Here is a 16,601-nt window from a genome sequence, read left to right as displayed (position 1 = left end):
TGGGAGATTAATTTTTTGATCTACTTCATTCCACAGCGCTGTTTTAATCTGATGGACAGAGGGTTTATGTTCAAGCAGATCAACAACTACAGCAACTGTTTCATGCCTGGAGACTCAAAGGTAAAAAATAAAATCAAACAAACTGCTGTAAAAGTGATAATGATTAAAGGTGCATTATGTAATAAATCTAAAGCAACTGGCCATACAATCCTCCTAATATGTCACAGAGACTCAGGAATAATGTTCAAATAACAAACTGAACTCACCAACAACAACAGTACAGACAAAATATTTGCATTAAAAAAAACATTTTGCAGACTGCAAATCATGTTTATGTTTTGAAATCATGTTTTGGCATGTGGCGCCACCTACCGCCGTCTACCAATCATTGCAGTCAGTAGAGTATCAGCTGCCGAGCAACCACGGGTTGCCAGTTACGTCAAAAAAAACGAAACCTAAAAGACGTCGGTATTTTGAATTTGAATGTAGTAACCGTTTTTGGCCACATTCTTACATATGGCACCTTTAAGATCAGGTCATGTTTGAGTGTTGCATTAAAACTGTCTCTGGTTCTTTTGTTGCTTCATGCAGACACTCTTTGAGTTCAAGTTTGAGTTCCTGCGCGTCGTGTGCAACCACGAGCACTACGTCCCCCTGAACCTGCCCATGCCGTTTGGAAAAGGAAGGATAATGAGATTTCAAGGTGAGGAAATCATTACATTTATCTAATTTGTTTTGGTGACACTGTACTCGTCAAATATGGAAATGAAACCAAAAGTACAAGACTATAATACATTTAATATACTCATTTTTACAGTATGAACTCTTGTTTCTTTTGTTGTGTTCCTCAATTAGCTTTATTATCTCCACATGATATGGTGGAGGCGTATGATGATGATCCAGTAGGTAGGTGCAAGGTGTGCTGCTGCTTGTGTGTTTCAGACTTCAAATCTGACCTTTCAGCCATGAACAGAGCGTCGTAGAATCGCTCTAAAATCAGACCGCGATGACTTCTCTTCCATCTGTACTTCAAAGTGGTCGATGGGGGAATGTATATTATTTGCTGTATATGCTAGATTGTACTTCTATAATCTGGTGTCATACAGTAAATGAAAGATAAGGGTGATACTTTGTGCAAGTGTGATCTATTACTGGTCTTCTCTCTTGGAAATGAAGGTTTTTAAAAAGATGGAATGAGACCGAAGAGTGGCTCTAACTCTTCTGTCTTCATATGTGGTGTGTGTGTGAGTGTGTGTGTGTGTGATTGCTTTACTGGATTTAAACGTTGGAAATCATCGGTGAACAGCTGCTGCTGTTAAATCACTAGCTTTAATCCTGGTTGCCTTTTTCCACAATGATCACTGTTGATGTAGAGCCACAGCTCAGTGAACACAACTTTAATCTGTAAAACATGAAAATCGAAGATTGTCTATATATAATAATAATAATAATAACAATAATAATAATAATAATAAACCAAAGATAGTAATTTGCCAAATTATTCAAAGTGAATTGTTCTCTTTACATTTCAACACTGGTCACACAGGCTCTATTTGTTCAAATCCTCTAATTGTTCAGCGCTTTCTTATTCCTTCACTTATTTTTTCTTTGTACCAGTCCTAATAATCCCTTCATCCTCCTCTTCCTCCCCTCAGACCTTCAGCTGGATTACTCGCTGACAGATGACTTCTGTAAAAACCACTTCCTGGTCGGGCTGCTGCTCAGGGAGGTCACCGCCGCTCTGCAGGAGTTCAGGGAGATTCGTCAGATATCCATCCAGGTGCTGAAGAACCTGATGATCAAGCACACGTTCGACGAACGCTACACCTCCAAGGTAAACACCGCCTTTGTGTTTCCCTCCGTCTCGGGCTCTTTCAGTATCAGATGTGTTTGTCTTTGTCTGATCTTGAGATTTTATTCTGCTGAGTGGGTGATTTTTTGGTTTTCCAGAGCCAGCAGGCCAGGTTGGCCACGCTCTACTTGCCCTTGTTCGGCCTGCTCCAAGAGAATGTCAACAGGTTGAATGTGAAGGAAGTTTCACCGTTCACCATCAACCACTCCAACAATGTAAGGGAGCCACCTAGTGGCCGTCTTTGTGTATTAACAAAGCAAGAGATAGATAGATAGATAGATAGATAGATAGATAGATAGATAGATAGATAGATAGATAGATAGATAGATAGATAGATAGATAGATAGAGAGGGAATAATTACTGCCTCGTGTCTTCTTTGATTATAAATTAATTAATTGTGAGATTTTTTTTTTTAGTTGTTTCATTTCACACATTGGCCAAGACAAAATTGACATTGTAAATGATAAACATTGACATTTTTATACTCGTAGGTAATACAAAATAATAAGTGTATAAGGTATATAGGTTATTTCCTTAGCACCCCTTCAGGAGCATACATCACACAATGGTTCACAACATAATTACTAAAGGAAAATTAAAGTATGGAATATTGCATAATATTAAACTTACTTAAATTTACTTAATTAAAATCAATTACAAAGTACTAAGTAAATACATCTTATATTATTCAGTGTTTTTCTGCTTTGTATGCTAACAATATGCTGATTTTGACCAACCTTAGATTGCATTTTGTGCCATCGTGTATACGTTTATCGTACACACTGAACATGGTCGGTTTGTGTCTGTATTCATTTGTCTTTTTGCGCCGTTTTCTGTTCAGAATGGAAGAGAAGATTCCCTCCTTTCCAACCCTTTGATGACACCTACCAGGTCCAGCACCTTTCTGGACACCAGTTTGCACAAAGATGTTTTTGGAGCCATCTCAGGCACTGGTGTGTGTGTGTATATATATTGGGCTGAAAATGTTTTGTTTTGTTTTGTCTACATATTATTATAAATTCATTTATTTTTTTGGGTTTTCTCAATAGTTTCACCCCACACATCATCCACCCCCAACATTAACTTTGTGCGCCACGCAGACTCTCGCGGCTCACTCATCAGCACCGACTCCGGCAACAGCCTGTCAGAGAGGAACATGGACAAGGGCAACTCTCTGGATAAGGTACAGCTCAGAAAGTGCTGCAAGGTGTCTGAAATGTTTTGCACAAAATGTGATTTTTTTTTGGGCATATCAGACCTTCGTTTTATTTGTTATCTTGTTAACTTGTTAACCACTAACTCCCATCACTTCACCCGTGTGGCTGGTCGGGGCAGAAGGAGAAGTTCATACGGAGACGCTCCGTCAATGTCCTCCGCTTCTTGCCGGACACTGAGGAGTTTGTGCGAGCAAAGCGCGCCACCATGGACTTCTCGCTGCTCTCTGAGAGCACAGTGCAGCCCGGCATTTCACTTCAAGTATAAAAAACAACCTCATCTTGACTCCTCGGAGTGTCCCATTTCGGGAATGTGAATGTGTGTTTTGAGAGTGCCCTCGTCTCCGAAACGCTAAGACCTTTCTTTGCCATTGGATTATCAGGCTTTGGTGCCATAAATGCAGACCTGTTGAGCCTCACAGGGCTTTCTCTGGTCATTTTCCATTTTTTTTTACAAGCATACACTACTGTTCAAAAGTTTGAGGTCACCTATACAATTTTTGTTTGTTTTTCCATTATAACACACACTTTTACTCATCAAACCAGTTGAAAAAATATACTATATAATGATTTTTATTCAAAATAATAATTTTGCCCTTTTGTCAAAGACCCAGCAAAACTGTTTTCAGCTGTGCTAACATCATTGCACAAGGGTTTTCAAGGGTTTTCTAATCATCCAATAGCCTTCTAACGCGATTAGCAAACACAATGTACCATTAGAACACTGGAGAGATGGTTGCTGGAAATGGGCCTCTATACACCTATGTACATATTCCATTAAAAACCAGCTACAATAGTCGTTTACCACATTAACAATGTATAGAGTGCATTTCTGATTCATTTAATGTTATATTCATTCATTTCCTTTAAAAAATAAGGACATTTCTAAATGACCCCAAACTTTTAAACGGTACTGTACATGCTTAATGATGGATTTCCTCAGAGCTTCTAATGTGTCGCCTTTCACAGATACACTGCCTCAAACTAAATTTGAGACCATTAAACGTAAGGGATTAACGTGGTGACTGTTTGTGCTGCTGTTTGTTTCATTATCTCTTTGGAGTTAACAAAATGAGGCAATGGAGGACACGCAGGAGTGATTTACAGTGATTACAAACTACAGTAGTCTGTCTGGTTGACCTGAAACGCTGAGGGAAACGCTAATGAAAAGTAAAAAGTGAAGTCAACTTTACTTCTCCATGCTTTAAATAGAAAAGCCATAGCCTCATGCTTTCCATTACATAATCCCCAGCTGCATTTAAGGTCTAGACCAACTGCTGGATATTGCCAACTCTGCCAGTTATAGAGCTGTTGCTCTTTTCTCTCTGCTCACTTCCTCTGCTGGAAGAGACGGTGATCATTTGTCCACCAGCTGTCTTTGGTGCACGACTCCTCCAGTGTAGTTATATCACTCTGAACTGAACAAAGATAAATGATTTTGTTTATCTTAGTGTCATGTTTTTCTTCGCTGTGATCGGTGACCGCAAGCTACACAGCGTTGTTTTTAAAGGGTTTTGTTATTGCTGTGCTCATTTTTATCCAGATACAAATTGTGCAAAAGTCTCAGGACACCACCTGCAGAGTTGTTTTTATAACTCATAACTCATACAACATGTGTATTTAATGCTCAAGCATGTCGTGGTGTAATAGACCTTTTTCACCGCAGATAATGTTTTGACATGAAATAGTAGGACAAACACAGGTTAAAACCATTAACAATAATTCTACTCAAGTGTAAGGGTAGATCCCACTAAATGCTTTTATTTATTTATTTTAAAATTGCTTCCATGTTTCCTGTTATTTTTATGTTCCAGTGAAGTGATTGAGAAATAATTACACACTGAACGCTCATTGTAGCGTCGCTAAAACAACAACTCTAATGGTGGTCTAAGATGTTTGCACAGTGCTGTAATCCCACATTAGATAGTTTATACATTATATTTATATTGTGTGTGTCTGTGTCTGTGTGTGTGTGTGTGTGTGTGTGTGTGTGTGTGTCTGTGTGTGTGTGTGTGTCTGTGTGTGTGTGTGTGTGTGTACACTCCTTTGTCCCTTTAGCACCAGCCTGCTGCGACTCTGGGCAGCACGCTGCTACGATGTGATAAACTGGACCAGGCAGAGATCAAAAGCCTCCTCATGTGCTTCCTGCACGTGCTTAAAAGCATGTCTGAGGGTAAAGTCACATGATTTTTATTTTATTTATTTTACACATCTTTGTGCTGACTCGACTCCAGAAAACAAACATTATCTTACATTGTCAATCACTGCCTCTTCCAGATGCTCTGTTCACATACTGGAATAAGGCTTCGTCCTCTGATCTAATGGACTTCTTCACTCTCGTCGAGTAAGACGTCCGATATTATCATGAAAATCAATGTAAATAATGTTGTAAACTGTACAGTGACTGATGTTTCCCCTGCTCTTTCCCTGTAGAGTGTGCCTCCATCAGTTCAGATACATGGGGAAGAGATATATCGCAAGGTAATGCTGGTGTCGGTGTTAATGATATATTTGGTTGAGCTTTGTATAAAGCATTAAACAATAGTTTACAAATCAAAGTGTATTTACATCAGTTTGGTAAAGTTTGCATTTGTAATTCTAGAACAAATGGAAGCTGCTAGATATTTTAACTATTAAACTATTTATTCATTACCTTGAGGCAGCATTTTTTTTTTTATAGTTTGTCACTTTAAGCCTTTTTCACCATAATGTTATTATGATTTTTTTGCATCTAGTTAAAATATTCTAAATATTCAGACTGGTTTTATTTATTATTTGTAGTTATTTTTTTATCTAAATTTTATTACTAATTTTCACTTCTCCCGGTTACTACACATTGTGTTCTTTCCCCAAATAATAATACAAATAATAATAATGATATCCCCCTTTGGTGTTTGGAAATGAATGTTACATAAAGACAATCATTTTTGCTGCATATTACACTTGATAATGTCCAGTACATGACAGGAAACAGCTACATGTTTACCTTTTTTTGGTTAAAACCTCTTAATTATCAAATGTGTCTCTGTAGCCTTGGCTCCCACACTCTTAAGTCTTCAGGTGTTCACCGGCTCTAACCTGTCACCACTCTTTCTATCTTTATTCACGTAAATGCTGGCAAGTTTAACATAATGACATAAACCCCTGGCTCCTGCCCCCTCCTGCTTTGGGTAAGCCAACAAGGTGGAACTGACTTTTCAATAAACCAACTGCATGATCGTCTTCTCTGTGTAACAGTTGCAGTGCTGTGACGACAGCGACTCTTTAAACTCACGTGAAATCTCTCCCGCTGTAAAATGCATGGCTTTCTCTATAAATCTGCTTCACTGCTGCTGTTTTCCCACTTTGATTGTTGTTTTTATAAACTGCATGGCAAACTGGCAATCTACTGTACTTTACCTTGATATTTACACTAGGTGTTTTGTACGGAAGAGGATTAGTGCCACACAGAAAAAAAATATTTGAGTTCTGACTTTAAAGTCAGAATTCTCACTTTTAAACTCAGAGTTCTGACTATTCTCAGAATTCTGGGCACCCGAAGCTCTGAGTCCGAATTCTGAGTTTTATAGTCAGAATTCTCAGAATAGTCAGAATTCTGAGTTTTAAAAGTCCGAATTGAGAATAAAGTGAGAATTCTGAGTTTTAAAGTGAGAATTCTGAGTTTTAAAGTGAGAATTCTGAGGTTTAAAGTCAGAATTGAGAATAAAGTGAGAATTATGGGATTTAAAGTGAGAATTATGGGATTTAAAGCGACAATTCTGAGATTTAAAGTGACAATTCTGAGAATAAAGTCAGAATTCTGAGAGTAAAGTCAGAATTCTGAGTTTTAAAGTCATCATTCTGAGAATAAAGTCATAATTCTGAGAATAAAGTCAGAATTCTGAGTTTTAAATTCATAATTCTGAGAGTAAAGTCAGAATTATGACTTTAAAATTCAGAAATCTGACTTTATTCTCAGAATTCTGACTTTAAAAGTTGGTTTAGTCAGAATTAGTCACTTTTAAAGTGAGAATTCTGGGATTTAAAGTGAGAATTCTGAGAATAAAGACAGATTTCTGAGTTTTAAAGTCAGAATTCTGAGAATAAAGTCAGAATTCAAATATTTTTTTCCTGTGCGGCCCTAATCCTCTTCCGTCGTGTTGCCATAGTTGTGCGTCACATTGTGAGTTGTACATTTCTTTGCTATGGCACATTGAACATTTCACAATTTGTTGAGCGGTGACTTCACTAACTCTGGCTCTGCTGTTCATCTTACATTGTCCTGTTTCCTCATCAGGAGCCAGGATGGGGCAGGACCCGTAGCTCATGAGCGGAAGTCACAGACTCTGCCTGTGTCCCGTAACAGGGCAGGAATGATGCATGCCCGCTTACAGCAGCTCAGCAGCCTGGATAACTCATACACTTTTAACCACAGTAAGTGCCCCCGTACTGTACTCATCACCAAACATCCTCCACCAGAGGAGTCCAGTAATCCACTCTATGCTTTTCATCATCATCATCATCATCAGCATCATCATCATCCTCTTACTCCGCTTAAACCCATGCACCCTTGAAGCAGTGGCTGCATCCGAGCATTGAGCATAGTCGAGTTTAAACTGTGTGACCAAGTCTGTTAAATGGTTGTCGTGTAATGAAGTGTCTCTGTGTTTTCAGTGTAAGAAAGATTTCAAATATTCTTGGAATATCTGTAGAGCACGGTAAGAGTGTGCAGTATCAGGTCGACGGGCACTTTGTGCTCTGTCACCGGCTCTGTTCATTTGGTTGAATTCAAAGAGCATGACTGACTGTTTTTAACTGAACATCAGCTTTTGAAATTCTTCTCATCACTCTGCCCAGCTCATCTGCTCTGAACTCCATTTTACATTTCGAGAAAGTAGATGGAAAATGATAAAGGTTTCATTCCAAAAATATGTTTTTTTGGTAAAAAAAAAATGCTCCCAAAGAAAATAAAGTAATCTGTGACAAAATCGCTTTGGTTTGGAATGAAGCCTCATCATTTCATTTCAGCTGAATGAATGTTTTCATCCTTTTTTACCAACAGCTTTGCCTATAACACTAAGGTCTCATATTCTTAGAGCCATGTGAGTCTTTACAGATTGGGATTTACAGATTTTGTGTAATGTCTTTATAGCTTACAGTCACTCGGATGCAGACGTGTTAAATCAGTCGTTGCTGGAAGCCAACATCGCCACGGAGGTCTGCCTGACTGTCCTGGACACCCTCAGTATCTTCATCATGGGCTTCAAGGTAACTTGTCATGATTTAAGTCGTCTAATGTGAATCTCATTTGATCAGATTTACGTTGATCCCCTTATTGCCATTACGATGATGCTCCGTGTCTCCACAGACGCAGCTGTGCTCCGACCACGGCCACAGTCCGCTCATGAAGAAGGTGTTCGACGTCCACCTCTGTTTCCTGCGAATCAATCAGTCGGAAACGGCCCTCAAGCAGGTCTTCACTTCACTGCGCACCTTCATCTACAAGGTTTGAAAGTCCTTTGGTGTCTTCATTTAACATTCCTCCCTGTCTCATGGCAGCTACTGACCTGTCTTTGTATTCGTCACCCTCTAAGTTCCCCTGCACGTTCTTCGAAGGCCGCGCCGACATGTGCGCCGCGTTCTGCTACGAGATCTTGAAGTGCTGTAACTCCAAGCTGAGCTCCATTCGCAGTGATGCAGCACATCTGCTGTATTTCCTCATGAAGAGCAACTTTGACTACACGGGGCGCAAATCCTTTGTCCGGACGCACTTACAGGTATGATTGTTAGAATATAAACATGATATACTTTCATGTTTGTTTAACTGGGATCCTGACAAAAAAAACTCTCTGGTCCCTCTGGAAATGTTTTTGTTTATAATTGATCATAATTAATTATACATGGGTTTACGTTATAGGTGACTTTGTAGATTAGGGAACACATATTCACCATTAACTAGGTGCTTACTAACATGCATAGACGTAGCGTACTAGCCCTTTATTAGTAACTATTAAAGGTGCCATATGTAAGAATGTGGCAAAAAACAGTTACTACATTCAAATTCAAAATACCTTTTAGGTTTCGTTTTCTGACGTAACTGGCAACCCGTGGTTGCTCGTCAGCTGAGACTCTACTGACTGCAATGATTGGTAGATGGCGGTAGGTGGCGCCACATGCCAAAACATGATTTCAAAACAAATATGATTTGCAGTCTGCAAAATATTTTTTTTAATGCAAATATTTTATCTGTACTGTTGTTGTTGGTGAGTTCAGTTTGTTATATGAACATTATTCCTGAGTCTCTGTGACATATTAGGAGGATTTTATGACCAGTTGCTTTAGATTTATTACATAATGCACCTTTAAGCACATATTAACACGTTATGTAGGAAATATCTTAATTCATGTCGTAATAGAGGTAGAATAAGGTGTTAATATGTGCTTAATCATTAGTAATAAAGGGCTAGTATGCAACATATATATGCTAGTAAGCACCAATTTAAGGGTAAATACGTGTTCCCTTATCTAAAGTGTTACCATACACATATTTATTCATGATTATCTCTTACTTACTCATTTGGTCGAAGCACTGCAACTTTAGTATTTGCAAATATTAGGTTTTACTTTATCAGTTAAAAAAGGTTGGATGATTTGGATTTTCGGATGGATGGTTTGAGTTCTTTGTTTTTCAGTCAACAAAGCAATATTTTATAGTTTTTCTTGACTTTTCTTAAGGTGGTGATTGCCGTCAGTCAACTGATTGCTGATGTCATTGGTATCGGAAGCACACGCTTCCAACAGTCTCTGTCCATCATCAACAACTGTGCCAACAGTGACAAAACCATTAAGGTCAGCAACTCATTTATGTTCAGAATTATTCCTTCTAACGTTGTTAAATAAAGTGTTTCAAAATCCTCGAATTAGCAAAATCCTAACCAGTTGCTTCCACTTCCACATGCTCCACCACAGAACACAGCTTTCCCATCGGACGTGAAGGACCTGACCAAACGCATCAGGACAGTTTTGATGGCCACGGCTCAGATGAAGGAGCACGAGCGAGACCCGGAGATGCTGGTGGACCTTCAGTACAGCCTGGCCAAGTCTTACGCCAGCACGCCGGAGCTACGCAAGACCTGGCTGGACAGCATGGCCCGAATCCACGTGAAGAACGGAGACTTTTCCGAGGTCTGAGATGAGAGGATGCTGTTTTCCTCTATGTGTGGCTTTATTTCACATGTTCATTATGCACTGATGTCCTGGTTGATCCTATTATTAAAAGTAGTATCAACCTAGGTTTTCTTAGCTGACCATAAATGTTCTTGTTGTTTGCAGGCGGCCATGTGCTACGTGCACGTTGCAGCACTTGTGGCAGAATACCTGCGGAGAAAAGGTGCGTTAATAATTGACTCCTCTTGCTTTCCTCACAGCAGTAACACGTGTGTGTGTAAAACATTCAGAATTATGTTGCCGCATCTTTATTTGAAATCTTATAATATTTTTAAAAAGAAAAAGAAATTCCATGCTTGTTTATTTCCCAGTTGTTGTTGTTTTTTGGATCAGTCAAGTGAATCTAATCATCCATTTAGTCAAACTATCTACAGTAATTATTGTCTTTCATACTTCGTACAGGAATGTTCAAGCAAGGCTGCTCAGCTTTCCGTGTCGTGACTCCAAACATTGATGAAGAAGCGGCAATGATGGAGGATGTCGGCATGCAAGACGTCCATTTCAATGAAGTACGAATCCTTGAATTCTGACTTTAAACTGAGAATTCTGACTTTATTCTCAGAAAAGTACATTAAAAAAATACACCTTTTTTAAGTTGTGTTGGTCAAAAGCAATAAGCAAATGAATACACTGCTATGGACTGGATAGGACTGGGTATTTATTTAAGTCTACATTTTTTAGCATTTGACTTTAAATGTGTTCCTCACATTTCATAGTTTTTACATTTTATTTAATTGCCACATATTCCTCTGTACATTTCTGAGGAGGAGCACATTACATATATTATATAATATGTTAGTGAACCATCTCCTCAACATTGTGATCACAAATAATTGTGCAAGGGAAAAACACACTGTCCTTCTGATATTGCAGTTGGAATTTAAGCAGACAAAAAAAAAATCACATTTAGTCATTTGGGCATTTTCTTTGCATCCATCCATCCCCGCTCTTGTTCCTTCAGGACGTCCTCATGGAGCTGTTGGAGGAGTGTGCAGACGGCCTGTGGAAAGCGGAGCGTTACGAGCTGATCTCTGACATCTACAAGCTCATAATCCCCATTTATGAGAAGCGCAGGGACTTTGAGGTACAAACTTATCTCAAGAGTTTTATTTGGACCTGGTCTTGACCATAAGCATTTACAGAATCTAATTCTCAGATTATTGTTTTTTTCTGCACAGAAACTGGCCCACCTGTATGACACACTGCATCGAGCATACAGCAAAGTAACAGAGGTCATGCACTCGGGCAAGAGGCTGCTGGGCACCTACTTCAGAGTGGCTTTCTTTGGCCAGGTGAGTGACAACTGAAGCTGGTGACTTATATAACGTTTTATGAATCATGCATGAAAAGTGTTTATATTAAACCTGATTTCACACACACAAAAGACACATTAATTTGTTGCTAAAGTGAGAGAGAGTTTCACACTGGGGCTGTTTTTTGATTTTAAGAGCATGCTCAGATTGCAGTGGTGTTTTACAATCCACTCTGACACCCCGCTCTCTTTTTTTTATCCTCTTTGAAGGCAGCGGTAAGTTGTGCATCAGATCTCTGAGTTTGCTTTTGTCAAACAGCCTGAGTCTGTGTGTTGTTGTTGTTGTTGTTGTTGGTTCTGCTGTAATCCATTGCGCTCGTCTTCTCAATCATAGTTTGCAGCTTTAAGTTACAGCAACAATCACAGTCCAAACTGCTGCTTTTTCTGTGTTTGGGACTGCGTTGCATGGCGCCTGTCCACATCTGCACTCATTTCAGTGTTGCTCACAGCTGTTCTGTTTCAACTCAAAGTGTAAATACACAATACAGTGTGATTTATTTCTAAAATACTTCACGGATGCAGTGGTTACCTCTTTTCTGTTTCTTTTTTTAGAAATCCATTTCTATACCGACATGTCTAATTAGTTGTGTAGCAACATCATGAGTTAGAGCGATATGGCTTATCTCAATTATATTTTAGCCTATGTCCAATATATGAGGTATATCTCATATATTTTCTCTGTTGTTGGTTTCTCACATGAAAAGTTTCCTTCTCACAAAACAGCGATATTATATCAAACTGTAATATAAAGGAAAATATCAACCCTAAAAATAGTAATTTCTATATTCTAGCTGTTTATGATCAGTATTACATACGTATATAATTTTAGGTGATATTTTATGTATTTATTTTCTTTTTACTTTTTAATAATTTAAAGGTGCATTATGTAATAAATCTAAAGCAACTGGCCATAAAATCCTCCTAATATGTCACAGAGACTCAGGAATAATGTTCATATAACAAACTGAACTCACCAACAACAACAGTACAGACAAAATATTTGCATTAAAAAAAATATTTTGCAGACTGCAAATCATGTTTATGTTTTGAAACATGTTTTGACATGTGGCGCCACCTACCGCTGTCTACTAATCATTGCAGTCAGTAGAGTCTCAGCTGCCGAGCAACCAAGGGTTGCCAGTTACTTCAGAAAACGAAACCTAAAAGACCTCAGTATTTTGAATTTGAATGTAGTAACTGTTTTTGGCCACATTCTTACATATGGCACCTTTAAATATTATAATATATGTGTGCAATAAACACTGACATTGGCTGTAAATATCTGGTGTAGCACAAATAATTAGGCTTACATTTGAAAAGGAATACATTTATGTTAATTTACTATAATCATAATCTTTGACAAAGTGCCACAATATTCTTGCTGCAACAGCCTTTAAAACCAGGAAGAGGCATCACCGATACCTTATTATGGTGTGATGATAATAACTAATATCTATGACATTTTCCATCTCACAGTATTGATATAATATCGCCCAGCCCAAATATATAGAGTGTTATATGTACCGAGTAAGTGCTCATGAAATAACAGTTATTTTACTCTCTTGTCCACACCCTGTAGCAATACCAGTTTACTGAGTCAGAGCCTGAGGTAAATCAGTGTGAAAGCCACTGTTGCAGTTGGACTGCAGTGATGTTTTAGGCTTATGTTGTTGTTTTGCTCCTTGACTATTACATGTGCATTGCTTATTGTGCAGTGTTGTTTTTTCAACTCCTCTACTCAAGCATCAGTGTTGTCCTAGTAATACTTGCAGGTTTAATTTCTCACTAGGTAAATGCATGGCTTCATCCATCTATTCATGGTACTTTTTACCATTTATCTAGAAAAACTGACTAATTGAATTGTTCCCACTGTGAAATCCACGCCCCCCACCTGTTTCCTTTATTCTGCCTCACATCACTGAACTGACACTAGCTGATGTTTGTAGTAAAGTTAGTCCTTTTTAAACCTCTATACTGACGCATTAAATAGGCGGTTGTGTAAATGTGGAGTCTGTCATCAAACCATTCAGGCCAGACATAAACTAAACTGTCAAAAATGACTCCCATTCACAACCCATTTTTGTTTGATGTGGCTCTGCTATTTGTTAGTATTAGATAAAAAAAAAACCTTTATTATTCCACTTCAGTTTATGTTGTCTTGCGTTTTCCAGGGCTTCTTTGAGGACGAAGACGGTAAAGAGTACATCTACAAGGAACCCAAATTCACTCCCCTATCTGAAGTATCTCAGCGGCTCCTGAAGCTGTACTCTGAAAAGTTTGGACAGGAGAACGTGAAGATGATCCAGGACTCTGGAAGGGTGAGACGTCTGTGCGTGTGTGTGATATATTATGATATATATATGTGTGTATGTATACATATGTGTGTGTGTGTATATATATATATGTGTATATATATATATGTGTATATATATATATATGTATATATATATATGTATGTATATGTATATGTATATGTATGTATGTATGTATGTATGTATGTATGTGTATATATATGTATGTGTATATATATGTATGTGTATATATATGTGTGTATATATATGTATATGTGTATATATATATATGTATGTATATGTATGTATATATATGTATATGTATGTATATATTTATATGTATGTATGTATATATATATGTGTATGTATGCATGTATAAACATATATATGTATCTATATGTATGTATATACATATATGTATATGTATGTATGTATATACATATATGTATATATGTGTGTGTGTATGTATGTATGTATATACATATATGTATATATATGTGTGTGTATGTATATACATATATACACATATATGCATATATGTGTATATATGTATATGTATATATGTGTGTATATGTTGATATATACATATATGTATATATGTGTGTATATGTATATATATATATATACATATACATATATGTTTATGTGTGTGTGTATATATATATATATATATATATATATATAGGTGAAGATAATGAAGATTTTAATGACATGCTCTTGTTTGCAGATTAATCCCAAAGACTTGGACTCCAAGTACGCATATATCCAAGTGACTCATGTGACTCCTTACCTGGAGGAGAAGGAGCTGGTGGACAGGAAAACGGACTTTGAAAAGAGCCACAATATCCGTCGCTTTGTGTTTGAGATGCCTTTTACCATATCAGGCAAAAAGCAAGGCGGCGTGGAGGAGCAGTGCAAGCGCAGGACTATACTGACCAGTAGGTATCACTTTATGCAGGCACACAGAAGCAGTAACCATGAAATGATTTACTTGCAAGGGACAATTTTGACAGCTAGAATAGTCGTTTACCACATTAACAATGTATATAGTGTATTTCTGATTCATTTAGTGTTATATAGTACAGTATAATACAAACTTTTGAACGGTAGTGTATTTATTTATGTGTAGGTCCCAGTGTGCACTGACTTTATGTGACTGTTTTAATAGTCAAAGATGCTACTATGTAATAAAATTAAGCTGTAAAATAAACAAAATTGCTTCCAGTTATCACTATAATCTGAAAAGTGTATATATAACTATATAAATCATGCTCTTAATTGAAGTATTTCTCCTCATAAAAAAGAGCATAGCAGGCTTCAAATATATGTGGAATGTGGTCACATGCGCATCAGTTATTGCACATGCAGTCTCTGTGCATGTGTGGAAGATCTTGATTAGATTCTGAGCAGGTCAGCTGTTTGGCAAGAGCAGTTCCTAATCCCATCAGTATACTTTTATTGTTTTACTGAAAGATCCAAAGGTTTGAGCTTATCTTTACTATCTAAGAGCCTCCAAAGGATGTTCAGGACCTGAGTTGTAAAGTTGACAAAAGCAAATGCCGAAAGAACACATTTATGTACGGTGTTCCATCCCTCTTGTCCTTGTGCTTCTGTCCTACAGCCACACACTGTTTCCCGTATGTAAAGAAGCGCATTGCAGTGATGTATCAGCACCACACTGATCTGAGCCCAATCGAGGTGGCCATCGATGAGATGAGCAAGAAGGTGGCCGAGATCAACCAGCTCTGTTCGTCCAGCGACGTGGACATGATCCGCCTGCAGCTCAAACTGCAGGGCAGCATCAGCGTGCAGGTGCTTGCTTTGTCCGTTATGTTAGACGCACCTTATGTAAAATGATCATGAGAAATAAAAAAAAAATAAATAAATAAAAATAAAAATGGCTTCTACATCCTCCCTCAGGTGAATGCAGGACCGCTCGCATATGCCCGAGCTTTTCTGGACGACTCAAGTGCCAAGAAATATCCTGATAACAAGGTCAAACAGTTGAAAGAGGTCTTCAGGTGAGATGTCAGAGGTTTTTCGTGTTTGTGTGAGTGTGGGCAAAGCCTGGTCATGTTTTGATGCTTGATGTTAATCTCCTTTTACGTGAATTCTCAAACAGGCATTTTGTGGAGGCGTGCGGCCACGGCTTGGGCATTAATGAGCGATTAATCAAAGAGGACCAGCAGGAATATCATGATGAGATGAAAGCCAATTACAGAGACGTGGTCAGAGAGCTGTCCATCATCATGCACGAGCAAGTGAGTGTGTAAATTGGTATCGGTGTAGTCATTCTCGGTATAACTCATGCTACAGCTGTAATCTGACTGTCGTAAAATGTTTGATAATGTCACTGATAGCATTCCTCCTGATAACAGCGCTCTCTGTTTTTCCTCTTGTGCCAACATGAGCAGATTGGATGGTAATGCAAGCAGCACCAGAATTCAACAAATCCTGACTAGTAAATTGTTGGTCCAGCCAGGCTCAGGCATCTGCTCTCAGATGTCATCTGATAATCTGATGTGCATTTGGCTGTTAAATTCACACAGAGCCTGATTTAAATGAATAATTGACCCACTATGATATGATACCAAATATCTCAAATCAACCTGTTTTGTAACTGGTGGAAACAGAAACCTAAATAATATCTTTATTTATTGGAATATTAAGACTGGGCTTTACTAATCCACGCTGTCTAATATTATAAGAAAATCTGAAGCACATG

The 16,601-nt window shown here is 38.1% G+C and overlaps 1 protein-coding gene across 1 annotated transcript in view; it reads left to right on the top strand.

The window, feature by feature from the left end:
- LOC310943112 (dedicator of cytokinesis protein 9) overlaps positions 1-16,601 on the top strand; it is a gene marked incomplete at its 5' end in the record, with an annotated part of 51,889 nt that overhangs the window by 32,236 nt on the left and 3,052 nt on the right. Inside the window, 24 exons of the mRNA XM_083908629.1 lie at positions 37-120; positions 592-703; positions 1,656-1,834; positions 1,951-2,067; positions 2,695-2,806; positions 2,903-3,036; positions 5,126-5,240; positions 5,345-5,411; positions 5,501-5,548; positions 7,344-7,480; positions 8,199-8,314; positions 8,415-8,552; positions 8,641-8,823; positions 9,782-9,895; positions 10,016-10,231; positions 10,379-10,436; positions 10,676-10,782; positions 11,235-11,357; positions 11,452-11,565; positions 13,757-13,903; positions 14,604-14,814; positions 15,498-15,688; positions 15,797-15,897; positions 15,999-16,137. Coding sequence (XP_083764755.1) covers positions 37-120; positions 592-703; positions 1,656-1,834; positions 1,951-2,067; positions 2,695-2,806; positions 2,903-3,036; positions 5,126-5,240; positions 5,345-5,411; positions 5,501-5,548; positions 7,344-7,480; positions 8,199-8,314; positions 8,415-8,552; positions 8,641-8,823; positions 9,782-9,895; positions 10,016-10,231; positions 10,379-10,436; positions 10,676-10,782; positions 11,235-11,357; positions 11,452-11,565; positions 13,757-13,903; positions 14,604-14,814; positions 15,498-15,688; positions 15,797-15,897; positions 15,999-16,137 — 3,063 coding nt within the window. The remainder of the gene's footprint in view (positions 1-36; positions 121-591; positions 704-1,655; positions 1,835-1,950; positions 2,068-2,694; positions 2,807-2,902; positions 3,037-5,125; positions 5,241-5,344; positions 5,412-5,500; positions 5,549-7,343; positions 7,481-8,198; positions 8,315-8,414; positions 8,553-8,640; positions 8,824-9,781; positions 9,896-10,015; positions 10,232-10,378; positions 10,437-10,675; positions 10,783-11,234; positions 11,358-11,451; positions 11,566-13,756; positions 13,904-14,603; positions 14,815-15,497; positions 15,689-15,796; positions 15,898-15,998; positions 16,138-16,601) is intronic.

Source organism: Microchirus variegatus, assembly GCF_963457635.1.
Source record: "Microchirus variegatus genome assembly, chromosome: 22".
NCBI lineage: Eukaryota > Metazoa > Chordata > Actinopteri > Pleuronectiformes > Soleidae > Microchirus > Microchirus variegatus.
This window is presented reverse-complemented; position numbering and strand designations above follow the sequence as displayed.